This window comes from Camelus bactrianus, chromosome 3, assembly GCF_048773025.1.
Source record: "Camelus bactrianus isolate YW-2024 breed Bactrian camel chromosome 3, ASM4877302v1, whole genome shotgun sequence".
In the NCBI taxonomy this organism is placed as follows: Eukaryota; Metazoa; Chordata; class Mammalia; order Artiodactyla; family Camelidae; genus Camelus; species Camelus bactrianus.
In genome coordinates, this window is record NC_133541.1 from 116,690,157 (window position 1) to 116,707,792 (window position 17,636).

At 38.1% G+C, this 17,636-nt stretch overlaps 2 protein-coding genes across 2 annotated transcripts; one reads left to right on the top strand and one right to left on the bottom strand.

The window, feature by feature from the left end:
• Positions 1-6,741: 6,741 nt before the first annotated feature.
• Positions 6,742-7,620, top strand: LOC105068183 (olfactory receptor 6E1-like). Its single transcript, XM_010953983.3, has one exon. The coding sequence runs from the start codon at positions 6,742-6,744 to the stop codon at positions 7,618-7,620; it is 879 nt and encodes a 292-aa protein (XP_010952285.3).
• A 6,054-nt stretch (positions 7,621-13,674) lies between these two features.
• On the bottom strand, positions 13,675-14,646 carry LOC105068188 (olfactory receptor 11L1-like). The gene has a single exon (XM_010953998.2). The coding sequence runs from the start codon at positions 14,644-14,646 to the stop codon at positions 13,675-13,677; it is 972 nt and encodes a 323-aa protein (XP_010952300.2).
• Between the last annotated feature and the right edge of the window lie 2,990 nt (positions 14,647-17,636).

Consider the following 17,636-nt stretch of genomic DNA (forward strand, 5'->3'; position numbering starts at 1 on the left):
GTGCTGCTCTTTGCCTTCATCGCTGTCTGCCTCTGGTTGCCCAGGCTAGGACGGAAAGTCCTAGTTTTGTGGGATGGGAAGGACTACCAACTGTCTTTCCTCCTCCCCTTCCCTCTGAAGGTCCCTGAATTATATGTCATGTCAGATCCATAAATTAAGGAAGAATAAGACTTGTGAACACTCAGGATATTCAGGGAAGGAAGAGGAAGTATTTTGTAGTATTCAGGATAGAAAAGCTTACCATCTAGACTTAGCAGTTCCACATCCTGCAGTCAATACCCGGAGGAAACTCACACATGTATTCCAGGAGAGTTTTGGAGCAAAGCCCAGGAAATATCTCCCAAGGTTCACCAACTGAAGAATTAATAAATTGTGGTATATATGTGCAGTGGGATATGATACAGCATGGACAGCTATACACATTGGTGTGGATGAATCTCACCTACTGCTGGATTAAACAAAGCATGTCAAGAAGAGTTACTGAACAGTTCAAAAATGAGACCAAACAAAGCAATTCCATGGTTGGTAGTGTCTCGAGGAAATCAGGTATCTCTATGGTGAAAAAGGAGATGTCATCTGGAAAATATACACCAAAGATTCAATAGTGTTTGGAATGTCCTATTTCATAAACAAGGTGTTGGGTATATGGACACTGAAATTAAATTTCACCTTTTAACACTTCTGAAAGCAGGTGGTCCTAAATTCTATATTTATCATTGTTACAGACATAACCAGTTCATTGTAGTAACTTTACTTTTCTTATATTCACAAGAGTGATATGTGTTAAAAATCAAATCTGAAGGATTATCTTAATAATTACAAAATACAAACTTGCAGGGATAAGATATCATTGAGTTAATATAGTTGCCAGCTTTTTAAGGGCAATAAAATAATGATATATCTTGAATTGATGACATCTTGGTTCAAATGAAATACTGATCTTTTTTCTTTAATCCATACACGTGTGTTACACGTACTATTTCGTACACATGATGGAGTGTATGATAAAGAATCTATTGTCTGTCCTCACACCTCCATCTTGTACAGGGGCTGGAAAAGCACAAATATTTCTAACTTACGACTATTCAATTGAGGAATGTGAGAATTTAGCAGAGACTGCTAGACGTCTACCCAATGTCCATTCTGGTTTTCCTTAACTAACAACATTAGTTTTATCAGGAACAGCTACCCCCGCCCCAGTAGCATTGCTTTCTTATGGCCTGAGGACGAGCAGAAAAGAAGGTATGGTGTTGGTTAAGTGTTTCTGTTTGTTTAGACTGAGCTGACTTATTCTTTATCACTTTTAAATAATCTTTTTTAAAATCAAGTTTATTGTCTTTTCTTTATGATATGTTAAGATTTTCTTATCTTTTATGTGTCAAAATTTGGAATTTTATTCTGATCAGTTCCATAGTATGGGACTCTAAACTGTATATAGATAGGTAGATAGGTAGATAGGTAGATAGATAGATAGACAGATAGATAGATAGATAGATTGATTGATTTTGCTTCCTATGTCAGTTCAATTTCAAAGGGTTTCCAGTGCTTTTGGTATTTATCCTATGTGTGCACCAGTGCTGGACAGTTTGGGGTCTCTCTGGCTTCCTACAGCATACTTTTGTTCTCCAAGACATGGATATGATCTTTACATGCAGATGCAAGCGTCTGCAGCCTGGAGATGAGTCTTGGAGTTTGTGCATACATTACTAGGACGGCTTTCTTGAACTTTCTTACCTCAGTTACTTCCCCTACATCTTCCTGCTCCTAGGGGTCATTTCCTGGGTTTCTCACTAGAAACTGGGATTTTAGTTGTCTTGCTCTGACATGCGCTCCGCACGACTGCGTCTGCCTCCCTTCCAACCTTGAGAGGCTGTAAATCGAAAGGTCAGCAGGGATGCTTGCTTCCCACGCTATTGAGATCACAGCTCCTGTAGCGAGAAGCGTTTTCCTTTTATTATATTTTAGGTGCCTGCCTGGCCACTGTTGTCACTGCGGGGTTGCAGGATTGCCCAGAAGCTGGGGAAGAAGAAAAAAAGTTTTTTTTTTTTTTCCCCAGTTCGCTCTGACCTGAAGGGTTGGTTCCCTATTCCACTTCTCAGCACAGAGATGGATAGCTGCCTTTGGAGCTCCTTCTGGCAGTTGTCAATGTAAAGTTCTGGGCATCAGCACTTACTTACTGTATTTCATTTTAGTCCAGGCTAGGAGAAACTGGAAGGAAAAAAAAAGGGACAAGCATCCTTGTTAGGTGGTACTTCAAAAAAAAAAAAAAATATATATATATATTTTTCCCAATCCACCTGCTACTATTTGATTTTTAGAGTCCTCACATCCGTGTTCTTTCCATGATTTTTAATTGTACTCACTGGGAGAGATGGGTAGGGGTCAGCCTTGCTATATTTTAACTGAAACTGTAACCCTGACCCATAATTTTAAACATCATTTTATTATGAAAAAATTAAAACATATGAAGACAGTAATCCCCGTGTGTTTATCGGCTCATTTCAAGTAGGTAGCTCTAAAAAGTTTTCATCTGCATTACTCACTTGGCCACAACCTAAGCTAATTTTAAAGAAAACCTGAGACCTAGTACCATTTCACCCATTTGTATTTCATGACGTATCTCTAAAAGATGAAGAAGTTACAGAGCTACAGTACTCTTACTAGAAAAGTTAACAGTCAGTGCGAAATATTTCAGTAACTATTTACTGTGAGCCATTCTAAGAAACTATCAAACTTGAGGAAGTGGTCAAGTTCACTCCCAATTTATATCCAAAGCACACAGAAGTGTGAGTAATGCACTATTTTGTGATTGGCCTCTGAGATGGAGTGAGGCAGTCTTGTGGGTCTAAGCCCTTAACCTACGTAAACTGAAGCTAACTCCAGGTGACGTAATGTCAGAATTGAATTGTTAACCTATTCAGTGCCCACGACTTCAATTGCCATGGATATTTTCATGAACTCTCCAACTTCTATTCTGACATAAATTCCAAATGTATATATTTTCTGCATAAATCAAATGCAAACTTGGTTGCATTACAGGCACCAAAAACTCGACATCTACAGAATGGACCTAGATTTCTTTTCCCATTTATTTTGTTTCTCGCATTTATTATCCATGTATTCATTTATCCATTCAACACATGGTTACTAAGTTGCTGCCACAAGTCAGAAAACGGACTTAATATTTGAGATACAACATGAGGAAGACAAATATGTTCCCTGATGTCGTGGACTGGTTTGATTAGCTGAAGAAAAATATAGCAGAGCTAATAGAAAGTATTACAAACATTCCAAAAACAAGAAAAATGCAATAACTTTATACAGAAGGTAATTCATCATAGCTAAGAAGCTGGTAATGTGCTCAGAAGAAAAATGATTAAACTCAAATTACAGGAATACACAGATTTTTGAATTGGAGTAGATGGGTGGGTGTAGTAAGAGTATCGCAGGAAAGAGGATGTTTTCAATGGATCAATCATAATTTGAAAAACAGCCTAGGCTACATAAAGGAATAAGTAAAATCCAATAAAGTTGCAAGTGGACCGTGAGGGAAGGGAGACGGGAAATGTGGCAGAATACAGCGGAAAAAAAGGAAAAAACAAAAAAAATCAAGAACAATATCGAGATTTGGTAATTCATCCTAAAGGCAAAAATGGGGAAAATTATATGAGAAGAACAAATGTTAAATGTTCAATCCAAACAAAAAGATATATCCTGGATTTTCATCTGACCAGGAAGATGCCTGCCAGAAGGATGATGTCAATTGCTTGGATAATTTCTATGTAAAATTTCTGTTTTAATAAGCAGTTCACCACTGACTTGTAATCTGGACATCTGTTTACTGGAATTTTCTCTTGAGAGCATTATATCAACTGTTTTTATGCCCAAAATATATTTTTATTTACTTCGTAATAATGTGCAGTTTTGGTTTTTTATGTGTGTCTTTTTCATCGCTGACTAATTTATATGATTCTGATGGCATGGATTATATGTATGTCTCAGTGAATGAAAATATGTACCAAATATTCAATGTGCAAGGAATTTATTTTTTAAGTATTTTTTATATTAGATAAATTTATATTTTAGAATCCTCTGACGTTTTGATATTTTTATTTATTAGTTATGTGAAATAGCACAAGTCAGTGTAATGATACAGTCTACCTCATACGGTTTTTATAAAGTTAAAAAAATGTGAGAGCAATTTTTAGAAGGGTACCAAGTACACAGTCGGTATTCAATAAATGCAGATGGTGATTATACTACTGCGATGGTGATGCTAAGGATCAAAACCCTTCTCATGACCTGATGCCTTCATGTGACATCATACAGCAATTAAAAGACGGATTCTTGACCAAAGTGTCTCTAACGATTTTGCTAGGTTTTTTAAGCTCAGTGTATTCCTTAAAGAAGTTGTGTTTATAAGTTCTCACTTCTAATTTGGGACATCTTTACTTTTCTTTTAATTAGAGTTGTTTTTTTTTTTAAATAAATTATTCTCTGGAGGCTATTGATCTTCTCAAAGCCCTGCCCCTAGGGAAGCAGCAATAATGAACTCAGCCTTCCCTTCTTTTTCCAGATTCTCATAATCTACAGATGTGCAGTGGTACCTCATTGTTTTGAATTGTTCACTCCCACACAAAGTCCTTTTAAACCCTCCTATAGCCATAGTTGTAATTCTCCAAACTTTATTTCTTAACCTTCTGATACTGTCAGAAGAAGGAAGTAATCAATAAATGTGATTCCTACCGTGGACGATGCCCAAATCATGCCGTTACAAGGAAGGAATATTCAGAAAACATGTGCTTAAACATTCATGAACATTTTGAGGTATGCTTCAGCAGGTAAGCGTAGAATTTACAATATTCTTTTTAATTGATATTCTTTGCTCACGCTGCTTTTGTTTTGTTTTCTAATTTTCCCCAAACTATGATTTCTCTCCTGTCCTTTCTCCTCTTTTTTGCTTACTGCCAACCTTAAGGCAAAATTTTGGAATTGACTGAATAAATCTTTATTGTTTCCATCTGACCACTTAGCTTTTGCCTTCGCGTTCCTAGTGCCCTCAAGATAAACATCACAACATTGTAAAGTGACTATAACTCAATAAAAAAAGTCTTAAAAAAAGATAAACATCAATTGCTCATATTCAAACCAACTAGTTAATGAGACCACAAGAAAGCCTCTTTCAAGTAATATACCTTACTCCATCATTTTTTTTCCTTCTCCATTCAAATCCATCAATATTTCCTTTCCTTTGCATGGTTATAAGAAAGTAAACTGGTTGCAGTCTCTCATACCGTGTCACTGTATTGACCAATTTAGTTTGTATTAACTTAAACATTGACTTTGTGTTACTGTCTTCAGAATGGTCATTATAAAGAATCACAGGGGTTTAACTTTGATCCAAATTATTTCTCTTACCCATAGCATCAAATGTGTAACATGCATGAGTCATAAATGTATCTGTGTCTTTAAGTGCTTCCTCACGATGCAGTAAATAGGTAATAATAAAAGTCAGTGAATGAATAAGTTAATAAATATTTATGATCAGAAAGAAAAACTTAAGCTAAATTAAAAGACACAGGTATTGTCTTATTTCCAACCCTCTGTTATGTAACTGTTATATAAATTTAATGGCCCTGCCACACACATCCATTATATCTATTGAAAAGTAGCAATAAAAGTTCCCACTTATATAAAACTTGCCCTTCTGACACCAATATCAAGTTTTGATGTGTCTTCTAATGTGGGATTTGACATTAGTCCTTTATCCAAACCTTTCCTTTTGCCTACCCAAAATATCAGCAGAGCCAGCAAGTAAAAAAATTCCTTCTCTCTAACAAGTTTCCTGTTTTCTCTGTGCCTTTGGCCCTAGATTCCTAGTGTGAGATCTACAAAATTATGCTTCTGCTTCTTCTCTTAGGAATAGGTAAATTTTTCTACCCCTCTTGCTGAGCATTTGCTTTATCTGCATTTTAAGATAAATATAATCAAGTGACAAACAAGAGTCATATGTTTAATCCTTTTCCTTTAATCTTGAAAGACCTCATTAATCTTAACCTTAATCTCAAATACCTTAATACCTTAATCTTAATCTCGAATACCTCATTTGCTATGAGATGTGACTCTGTATAGATATTACATGAAACTGACTTGATGATGGCTAATTTGACAACGTAGAGGTTGGAAGCTGTAAGTCAGGGTCATGAGCCTATTATGTAATCATGTTTAGTTGTTTTTTATTTTTATTTTTTAACATTTTTTCTTCTCAATTATAATAAATCAACATTAAAAGGCCTTTCGCACATGTCAAGTAATATATAATAAGACTTCATTGCAATTCTGCCAACACTCAGAATAAATGTCTTTACATCTGAATGGATGTATCTATCCCAAAGGGCACTCTGCTTACCTGTTCACATGACTTGTGAAGAGCTGAATTCACTGTTAGATTCCCTACACTGAGGGGAGGTTCACAGGTCTTTCAAAAGGATAGTTGTCACACTCCTATTGTGGGACAATCTGATTCAACTGTTATGAGAGAACGTCACACTTGCACTCTTACATCTTGCATAGTTTATATCAGGAGCTGTTTATACACTGGAAAAATAACTATTTGTTTTTATTAATGTTATTCCATAAAAATATAGTTAATTTCTAAAGGTAGGGTACTTCCAAGGTTAAGATGAAAGGACGAATCATATCCTCCTCTTTTTTATTATACCAGGGGCAAGTGGGAACATTATGGATCACATAAACAAGACCACAGTCACTGAGTTCATCCTTCTAGGATTTCAGAATGAAAAAGAAGTAGAAATTCTCCTATTTTCTGCATTCCTGCTTATGTACATGATGTCTCTGATTGGCAACACCATGATTATCTTTTTGGTGTGTGGTGACTACCGTCTGCATTCACCCATGTATTTCTTGGTATCCAATCTTTCTTTTCTCGAGGTTGCCATTACGTCCACAGTGGTGCCTAAGATGCTGGCCAACACACTTTCTCTCACCAAAGCAATATCCTTCATGGGAGGCCTTGCACAGTCTTTCTTCTACTTTCTCCTGGGATCCACAGAATTCTTCCTCCTGGCTGTCATGTCCTTCGATCGCTACGTTGCCATCTGCAACCCACTAAGGTATACCATCATCATGAACAAGAAAACATGCGTATCATTGCTTCTGGGATCTTACGGGGGTGCATTTTTGTCAGTTTTGGCATCATCAATATTAACTGCTCCTCTGCCCTTTTGTGGACCAAATGTAATCAATCACTTTTTCTGTGACAGTGCCCCTGTGCTGAAGCTGGTCTGTGCGGATATCTCTCTGGCTGAACTGGCTGACTTTGTCTCCTCTGCTGTGTTGTTACTGGGTTCCTTGCTCCTGACAGGACTGTCTTACACGTACATTATCATTACAATCTTTAGAATTCCCTCTGTCCAGGGACGGCAGAAAGCCTTCTCCACCTGTGTGTCGCATATCACGGTGGTAACACTTTACTATGGAAGCTCCATCTTCATCTATGTCCGTCCAAAAAAGGGCAACGTGATGAATGTTAGCAAATTTGCCACAGTACTGAATACCATTGTAACACCAATGCTGAATCCTTTTATCTACAGTCTTTGAAATGAGAAAGGTAAAGATTCCCTGAGGGACGCCTTCAACAAATATGTAGGCATGGTAACAAATTTAAGATCTTTAAGATCTCAAAAATGATATCTTTACAACAAAGATGTCATCATATCTGGCAATAAAGTTATTTTATCATGTATCTATTTAAAAGTTAATATTATTGCATAATGGAAAAATTTAGGAGAAAATACATTACTTTCTAATCCCTGTCCAAGTTCACTTAATAGTGATTAACATATGTCTAAAAATACACTCGTAATGCACCTACTGACAGGTAGATAAATATAAATAATGTGATTATTATTATTTCTATTTTCCTGTGCCTCTATGTTTTAAAAATAAAATTCTTATACAATCTAATGATTTGGAGAATTGCTTGTTTAGGTCTTCTGCCCATTTTTGGATTGGGTCACTTGTTTCTTTGATATTAAGGTGTATGAGCTGTTTGTATATTTTGGATATAAGTCCCTTGTCAGTTGCATCATTTGTAAATATTTTCTCCCAATCCCAAAATGGACAGAAGACCTAAACAAGCAATTCTCCAATGAAGACATACAAATGGCCAATAGGCACAAGAAAAAAATGCTCAGGATTGTTAATTGTCAGAGAGATGCAGATCAAAACTACAGTGAGGTATCACCTCACATCAGCCAGAAAGGCCACCATTGAAGTCTACAAATGACAGATGCTGCAGAGGATGTGGAGAAAAGGGAACCCTCCTACACTGTTGGTGGGAGTGTAGATTGGTGTAGCCACTATGGAGGACAGTATGGAGGTTCCTTAAAAAGCTGAAAACAGACTTATCATGTGATCCAGCAATCCCTCTCCTGGGCATATATCTGGAGAAAAATAAAATTCAAAAAGACACGTGCACCCCAATGTTTATAGCAGCACTATTTATGACAGCCAAGACATGAAAACAAAACAGATGACTGGATCTAAGAAGATATGGTACTTATATACAATGGAACACTACTCAGCCATAAAAAAGAATAAAATAATGCCATTTGCAGCAATATGAATGGACCTGAAGATCACATTCTAAGTGAAGTGGGCTGGAAAGAGAAAGAAAAATGCCATATGACATTATTTATATGAGGAGTGTAAAAAATAATAACGATAATAGTGACACAAATGAACTACTTATTATTTATAACTTAGATGACTGATTTCTTAAACATGTGTAAGCACATTTGACTGCCCTTTATGATTGGATTATCATATTATGTTGATTCTTATTTGTGGTTGGCTTTATTCCTCTGATAACTATGTAAGTTTAAAAAGCTAATGCTCTAATCTGTTCTTAGAAACAATGATCAGTACATATATGTAAACTAAAAAGAAATGTGCAGTATACTGTATACGTGTATTTACACACAATACAATGTGTATGTGCAAACTGTAATAATTCTACCTAATAAAACTGAAAAAGAAAAAAAAGGAGAGTAAATACAAAAAGAATGTTAATAATGCCTATTTTCCATCATTTTAATAAAAATGGATTGTTTCTTCTATTTGCATGTGCCCTTTTCTTTATGATTATTAAATTGCTGGTAAGGTGGTATATTTAAACAAAAATTATGTTTATGTCAGAATGAATGTATTACTTTTCAATCTGTACACTTAATAGACAGATCAATCACATGCTTCTATTTTTTAAACAATTAGAAAAATGATGTATTTTTTGGTTCCATTGGTAAAATGGAATTGCAGAAATTTATTCTCAGTAGTAGTGACAGACTTTATTGAAACTTGCGTACAGTTTTCCTGGTCCAGACTGTGACAAAAACATCTCAAATTTATGAAATGATTCCTTAAAATATAAAACACGTAGCTCTTGAACTGAGAATAAACATAAGTAATTAACAAGCATGTGATTTTGGCTCCTTTATCTTTATAACAGTGGTCTAGAGACCATTTTAAAAGGAACTGAGAATCAAATCGTGTTTAGTGTAAAACGTGTTACATCTACTTTCATCAAAGTCAGGGACTCTGAGCTATTTCACCTGGCAGATTCCACTCAAGGCTGGAGTAACACTTTCAGAGAAATGTGATCGCCTCACCCCAGGAGAGTTCTTGAGAAGCTCTGATGGCTCTGGGTCAGTCACAGGAATTCCTCCCTTTGGAACAATGTGTTTCTTGTTGAGCCATCACTTCTTTATGAATCTTACCCCTCTTCCTTGCCTGAATGGAACCTGAGCCCTAACTCTCTCAAATGGAATTATTTAACATCTCCCGCCCATTGTATTCGGGGTGAGTCTGCGGAACGATAGACTCCTTGCCACGTAATACTTTGCCCTGGATACCGTTCTTCCACTCCTTTTAAAACAAACAAACAAAACAAAAACATCCTTTAAGGCTCATGCTTAGGAAATACTCAACCCACTCTCCGCTCATTGAGACAATTCACTAACCTACCGGCCACTCTGTTTCATCTGCAGACGACACTAGAATCATGACTTTCTTTCCTCCCAGAATTCTTGCCCTCAGCCCTGTGGCCAACTCATCTTTCTTCTCATGATCTGATTTATGTCACTTATTCTTATACTTTTGGCTTTTTTTTTGTGATCTAAAACTAAACCCTGTCTTCAATTGCTATTTTAAGCCACTAAACTTCTATATACCACTTCCTATTAATTCACATAGTACGAATAATCTTATTACAACTGCATTTTTTTTTTTTAAAAGTTTGGACTTCGAGTCAACGTTTGCTTTATTTCCTTCCTATGTATTTGTTTCTCTTGTTGACAATCTGAGAGTCCCAGGTCCGTTGTTTCCTTGCCTTTGTCTTCAGCTCTATCCACAGAGCTAAACCCAACTTAACGGGACTCTTGTCTTTCACCATATGGGATCGAGCTGAACAGCTGAGTGGTCTCAAAGCAGAGTGCACACACAGGCAGTTCACTGTCACAAACTGGTGATCCCCTGTTTCAACCAGGCACTCATTTCTGCTCACAGACCTGCCCATCTGTCTTCCATCAGCTATCAGTCCCGTTTTACAAAATGAGTCTGGAATGCCTTACCACGTTCTTCAAACCTTAACCTCCATTCTTTATGGTAAACAAGAGCTGTTGACTTTGTCTGGGAAACACAAACCAAGTAAGTGCTCTGGTGGGAATTCATACAGGTCCTAACTTTATTTCTTTGAATCGTCATCCGATTAAAATGATTTTCTCCCTTCTGCCTCTCACGGTAAATCAAAATGCTTTCCTTATTGAATGCTGGTATCATCACATGTCACATTTGTCCCCAGATCTCTTACTTTTCAACCTCAAGCTGTCAGTTATCACATTCTATACTCATTCCTTAAAATGTTTGCTTACTAGTGGACCCTTACTACAAGTATTCAAACTTAATTGGATGCTAAAATCTTAACATCTTAACAAAAATACAATGACTCCACCAATATAGGTACATTTATTTATCTCATTCTTTCACAACTGCATTTCTCAGGGTAATTATTTTACCCTGAGAAACACACACCCAACTCAATCTAGTTCCTTAGAAGTTAGTTCCTCCCCTGCTGTAATCAGTTTGGTGTACACTCTTCCCAGTCCAAATATGCTGCCCTTCCCAGGACAACAGGGCCCTTTCTCTGTATTGAGAACTTTGAGGATGTCTTAATCCTCACCTTTCCTGCTCAATGCCTCTTCTTTCCAGAACATTCTCTTCCCTTAGAATTTATGCAACCACCTCACAAACGTCCTTCCATCTCTGTGATTTTCCTATTCCCTTTTCAAGTTCTTCTCTTAAAAATTATGTTTTAAAATTCCTCCATGCTCTGTCATTTGCTATTTTTTGGTTTTTACTCTCTTCCTGAGAAATTCTATTTCCATATTTTCAAATGTGATCTATATGTTGAAAACTTTCTAATTTTTAACTTTCAGCCAGGTGGCTTCTCTGAGCTCCAGATCTATACATCCAAGGGTCCATTTGTCATTATTTTTTTGGAAGTCTCTCATATGTAAATCAGTAATCTTTTCCTCCCTACATGCAAAGCCAGGCACCTATCAAGTTTAAAATTAGAAAGGAGCTTTTGGTAAGATAACTGAAGTCTGGTTAAATATAAAGCACAGTCAATATACTAATCAGAGACAAACGTTTACGAGGTAGACATTTGATTATTTTTGGTACTCGTCCACAAGGTCCAGACCGATGACGTTCTCCTGTTTATATCACCCATTTCCTGTCTTATCTTGGTTTCCAATGCATCACTTTCCTTCTACCCAACATCTGAAACTGATGGATATGCTAAGGACCAACAACAGTCCTCACAAGTCAAGTTACAGGAGGAAGTGTGAACGTGAGGGCTGGAAGGAGAAGGGTTAAAAGAGCCAAGGACATGTGTTGAGAAGAAATTTTATGAGCTAAAGGATCAAAGTACACCTGCCCCTGAAGTTCAGGGGTAGATGTGGAGCACGTCACAAGTCTGTGAAGAGACTACAAACTGGTGCCACTGCACAGGAATAAATGAGTCCCGATTTTCCACTCCTGATCTCATCACCTGTGAGACATTTCCCGTAATGGATCACATCATTAAATCTAGACCAAACCAATCTCTTTTTCCCTGTGGGCTACTGCTATGGCTCTAGCAAATCTTGTTCTCTTTCAATCTTTTCTCTAGACCGTAGGGAGATTTGCAAATGCAAAATACATCATGTCATTTCCAAATGGATACCTTTTGATAATTAATCATTGTTCTCAGTGCAAAATCCAAAACCCTGCAGGACTTTTAATGACCCGCACGGACTAGCTCTTGCCTTTCTCTCCAGATTCATCTATTTCCTCCATCCCTGGCTTCCCCTGGCTGCTTCCACGTTTCATGCTGTGTTCTCTGCCTGGACCACTATTTCCATTCTTATTCTCCTCATCCTTGAAGCATAGGTTAAAGCACTACAAAAAAATGGAAAGTTTTGTTAACTTTCTTTTTTGATTTTGACCTTATTTTTCTATGTTCATGCACAGGCGTACATTTTTATTTCATAGCCAATATAAAGAAATATAAAGAAATCAATTATTCTTTTGATGACTCAGGACATATTCCTCTCTCCTTTAAGACTGCAGGATCCATTAAGGCAAAGTCTTCCTTGGCCATTCCCTGAGTAACCCAGATTGCAGCAAGGGGGCTAGCATACACCATGGGATTGGAAATATTTGTGGAATTAAGAAATGGAATAGTAGCCAGGATTTGTAGAGGTCTTAATATTGGCTACATTTAAAAAGTATGAGTGTTTTAAGCCTTTTAATGTGCAGCCTTTGACTCCCAGGGCTCACAAGAGCATACAGTACTCTGGATTTTTCTTTCCTTCCCTTTCCTCTCCCTCCCCTTCCTTTCCTTTCCGTTTCCTTTCCCTATCCCTCTCTCTCTTCCTTCTTCCCTCCCACCTTCTTTCCTTCTTTTTGTCTTTTCCCCTCTCCGTCTCCTTCTCTTTCTACCTGTCCCTCCCCATCCTCCATCCCCTCTTCCTCTCCCTCCCTTCCATCTTTCTTTCCTTTCCTAGAATTTCAGTAAACAACGACAAAAACTCGAATTTATTATACTAAATCTTTGGCACTTCGAAAGTCCCTGTTTCTTCTTGTCACTAAAAGATGATTTAGGTCAATGCATAAACCGTTTATCTTTTCTTTTTTCCATTCATTCATTCCACAGATACTCAACAAGCATAAATAGCACCAAGAACTGAGTTCACAAGGCCAGTCTCTAAACCATACTTAAAAGATGCCTAACTTTCTGTATCCAGGCTTTATGAACTCAGAAATAGGAATCTGAAAATAATGTGTATGTAATCATTATGCCCTGGAATTACACAATCCGATTCCCATCAGACGGTGAAAGAAAGTGTCCAGGGCAAAAGTGTCCCCAAAATGTTTTGATAGAGGCAATTTTTCTTCTAAGCAACTGCTGGCAAGGGGCCATGAAGAAGCTGTTTTCTTACGATTTGTGGGATTTAATATAGTGCTGGTGATGACATTCAGCTTTGAAGGCTCTGAACCTGCCACTCACTTATCCCTGAACTTGATCCACTGTGTATTCTGTGTTGATCTTCTTTATCTAACAAAGAAACTTCCCTTCCTTCTTACTCCACAGATGCCACGATTCCTTCTCATGACTTTTCTAACAGCCTCTTTGAAGTCTTTGTTCCTCAAGCTGTAGATCACAGGGTTCAGCAATGGGGTGACCACGGTGTAGAAGACGGAAATTATCTTGTTGATTTCAGGTGACAGGTGAGCACTGGGGCGAACGTACATGGAGATCATGGTTCCATAGTAGATGGTGACAACAGCCAAATGAGAGGCACACGTGGAAAAGGTCTTCATTCGGCCAGAGGCTGAAGGAATCCTCAATATGGAGGACACAATAAAAGCATAGGACACAAGTGTAAGAAAAAAGCAAATGCACAGTACAGCAACTGACAGGATAAAGATGACCATCTCGGTGATATAAACGCTGGAACATGAGAGCTGCATGAGGGGTGGGAGGTCACAGAAGAAATGATTGATCTGGTTGGGTCCGCAAAAATCCAACTTGGAAATCATCAGGGAGGGCAGAAATCCTGTGCCAAGCCCTGTCAGCCAGGAGATAGCCACCAACTTGGTACAGATCTCAGGACTCATCAGGAAACAGTAGTGCAGTGGGCTACAAATGGCCAGATACCTGTCATAGGCCATCATGGCAAGAAGGAAGCACTCTGTAGCCCCGAAGAACACAAAGAAGTAGAGCTGTGCTATACAGGCCGGGAAGGAGATGGCTCGGCGCTGGGAGAGCAGGTTGGCCAGGAGAAGGGGCACAGTGGTGGACGTGTACCCGATCTCCAGAAAGGAGAGGTGTTTGAGGAATGTGTACATAGGTGAGTGCAGTCGCTTCTCCTGGCTCACCACTGCAATAATGACAGTATTCCCTGTGACTGTGAGGAAGTAGATGAATAAAAAGATCGCAAAGAGCAAGGTCTGCCACTCAAGAAGGTTCTGGAATCCTAGTAGCTGAAATTCAGTAACAGTGGACACATTTGGGGACTTCATTGCCTGTGGAGGGCAGAAAACATTTTGAAAAAGTACTGTACACAAGGCATAAAAATATTTATAACTATGGGTGTTTGGAACTTCAGAGACTAATATTTAACTTAATTTGGATATTTATGTACCACATTTTAGAGAAGCGAATACAGAATTTAATCTTGCTTTTAGAGAATACATTTTGATATCAGAAGCTGAGCATGGATAATTAGGACTTGGAAAGAACTTCAGCAAATTCCATTTGTGGGGTTCTCTAAATTCTAGAAGAGGTCTCAGGACCAAAGACATAGGCCCAAAAGGACTCTGAAATCAAATTTAGCAACAGTAACAACAAAGCTAAAAAAAAAAGAGAAAAGGCACATACAGAGGCAAATCTTTCTTCTCTCGTGTGTGCGCTTTGTCTGAAAAAATCAGACACAGCGTAACTCCTATGAGGGTTTATTCACTCTCCTCTCAGACAATATTAATGGATCACCTGCTCTCTGTGTGCACGTGTGTGTATGGCTGTGGGTGTGTGTGAAGCCCTGTGCTGAGCTAATCTGCACCTCGATCACTGTCCTTTCTTGGATGCTGTGCTCAGCCACTGTAATCACTCCTTCCTGTATACACTCAACAATAAATCTCTCCTTTGCTTTCACTTAATTATTGTCAAACCCAGTTCTGATAAAAGTCAGCATCCATGTACCATACATGAGCCTCCACACAGTAAGAAAGGTGGGAGACAACACATAATGTAGCCACTTAAAAACTCACAACCAATAAACTCCCGCGTGTCCTTAATGCCCGGAGCAACCATTCGGCAGTCCCTTCATCTGTTTATGCTAATGATTTCCTCAGTGATTGTTTTCTATGTGTTCTCTTCTTTTCAAGCTGCTAACACATCCTTGTTGTGTATCCATACCCTCAGCAAGAGATCTATTATTAAAAAGCAACAATAATAACAGAAACTGAAATCCTCCAATGGGAATATCCAGGCTCTTCAGGCCACTCAATTCCCCAACTATCTACCACCTTTAGTTCCCTTGGATCTGCTTTTTTCATCTTCCTCTGAATACACAGTGTATACCCAGCTTGAGGCAAACCCCTCCACACATGCTTTAAGTCCCGCACCCTCCCACACAGTGGAAGCCATTGCAGACATTCCACCCTCTTACTCCCCTGAATCAACAACAGCCCCCTCTCTGTTGCATCATTTCCTCAGCATATCAGCAGGCTGCTTTTCTCTCCCTTAAAAACAAAAAACAAACAAACAAAACAGAGAAAATAGGTCTTGATTCTATTCTAGTCTCCAAATTCTACCTGCATTTGTCTGTTCATTTTCATTCCTCCTCCTTTTTTCCCCCTTTTTAAATTTATTTTTTATTTAAATTTTTTTATTAAAGTGTAGTTGATTTACAATATTACTTTCAGGTGTACAGCAAAATGATTCAAATATATATATATATATATTCGAATATATATATATTCCTTTTCAGATTATTTTCCATTATGTTATTATAGGAAATTGAATATAGTACCCTGTGCTATATAGTAGGTCCTTTTTGTTTAGCTATTTTATATACAGTAATGTGTGCCTGTTAATCCCCAACCCCTAATTTGCTCCTTCCCTTCTTAAAAATGTTGTCTTCCCTAGCTATTTGTATGCCCACTTGAATCCACTGAATTTTGTTTTTTTCTTCACCACTACAGCAAAACCACTCTGCTGCACCATTGCCCTCCAATCACTCGTACATTCTCATTCCCAGTCTTCTTGATGTGTTGTTCGCATTGCATAGTTGATCCTTCCCTCTTCCTGGATATGCTCTTGTCAATTAACGTGCACAGCTACATGCTCTCTGAGTTCCACTGCAGCCTTGTCTTTTCACACTTTATCCATGCTTTTTCTAGCATCTCTACATCCTCTAACCTGCAAATGACCTTGAGGCTGAATGCTTCTCAATCTACTTCATTTCCCTATGGTTTCATGCAGTCTCTTGACTTCAAGTGCCATCACTTGGCCTTCAGCACCCTAATGTGTGAATTAAGCTCAGATATAAGCCTTATGTAAACAACTGCCCAATTTGAAAGGCACACTGACATGTCCAATCAGCATGTGAAACAACACAAACTAGTCTGCATCCCTGCCTTACCGCACCCCCATCTCCTTAGACCACTCCATCCTCCCACTGTCTCAGGCCAGAAACTTTGAATTTGATTCCTGTTTCTCTCAGAACGAGGATCTGATTTCTCAACAAAATCACCTGGCTCCGCCAGAAAATGTATCCAGAAGCTGATCACCATTTAACAACGACATTGTGTCCTTCCAGGGGAAAAAAAAATTCCACTTCCTCTTGCTTGCATGGTTCAATAGTCTCTTCGCAGCCCCTCCACAAGCACCTGTTCTTCAGTAAACACTCAATAAAGCAGCCAGAGTGAAACTTTTAGAACAGACTATGCCATTCCTCTGCTCAAAGCCCACGGACACCCGCAGTGAATAGAACAATGTAGCCAAACAACAAGCTTATGCACACTCAGGGCTCCACTGCTCTGCTAACTCATTGTTTTGCATTTCAGTTCACTATTTTTGCTGTGGTCTGTTTCCTCCTCTCATGCTTGGGTAAAATCACCAGGAATATCGTCTTCATTTGACCGTGAAAAATTCCTAGAGTAAAAAATGGTATTTTAACAAAAATCTGTGCATTTGTTACCTGGAGCACATTACTGGATTTGTCTTATATATATTTTGAACTGTATGGTGTGTGATTTCTTAAGGCGTTAAGAAAAGGGGAAAAAAATGCCAAAGCTTTTGCAGAGAATAAGTAAACGTTATTTATTCTCTCCTCCCATTGCTTCTCCCATCTTTCTCTCATTTTTTTTGTAAGTATATTCCCATGGGACTCAATTTAAAATAAACAATGGGTAGATTAAAAAAATAATTTAAACATGGAGAACAATGAGGGCCTGCTTTGGGAGACCACAGGAAAGCAAAACAGCGTTGTTTTATGACTGACTAAGTT

Coding starts and splice junctions, on each gene's coding strand:
- LOC105068183 (XM_010953983.3), top strand. CDS start 6,742: ATGGATCACATAAACAAGACCACAGTCACTGAGTTCATCCTTCTAGGA.
- LOC105068188 (XM_010953998.2), bottom strand. CDS start 14,646: ATGAAGTCCCCAAATGTGTCCACTGTTACTGAATTTCAGCTACTAGGA.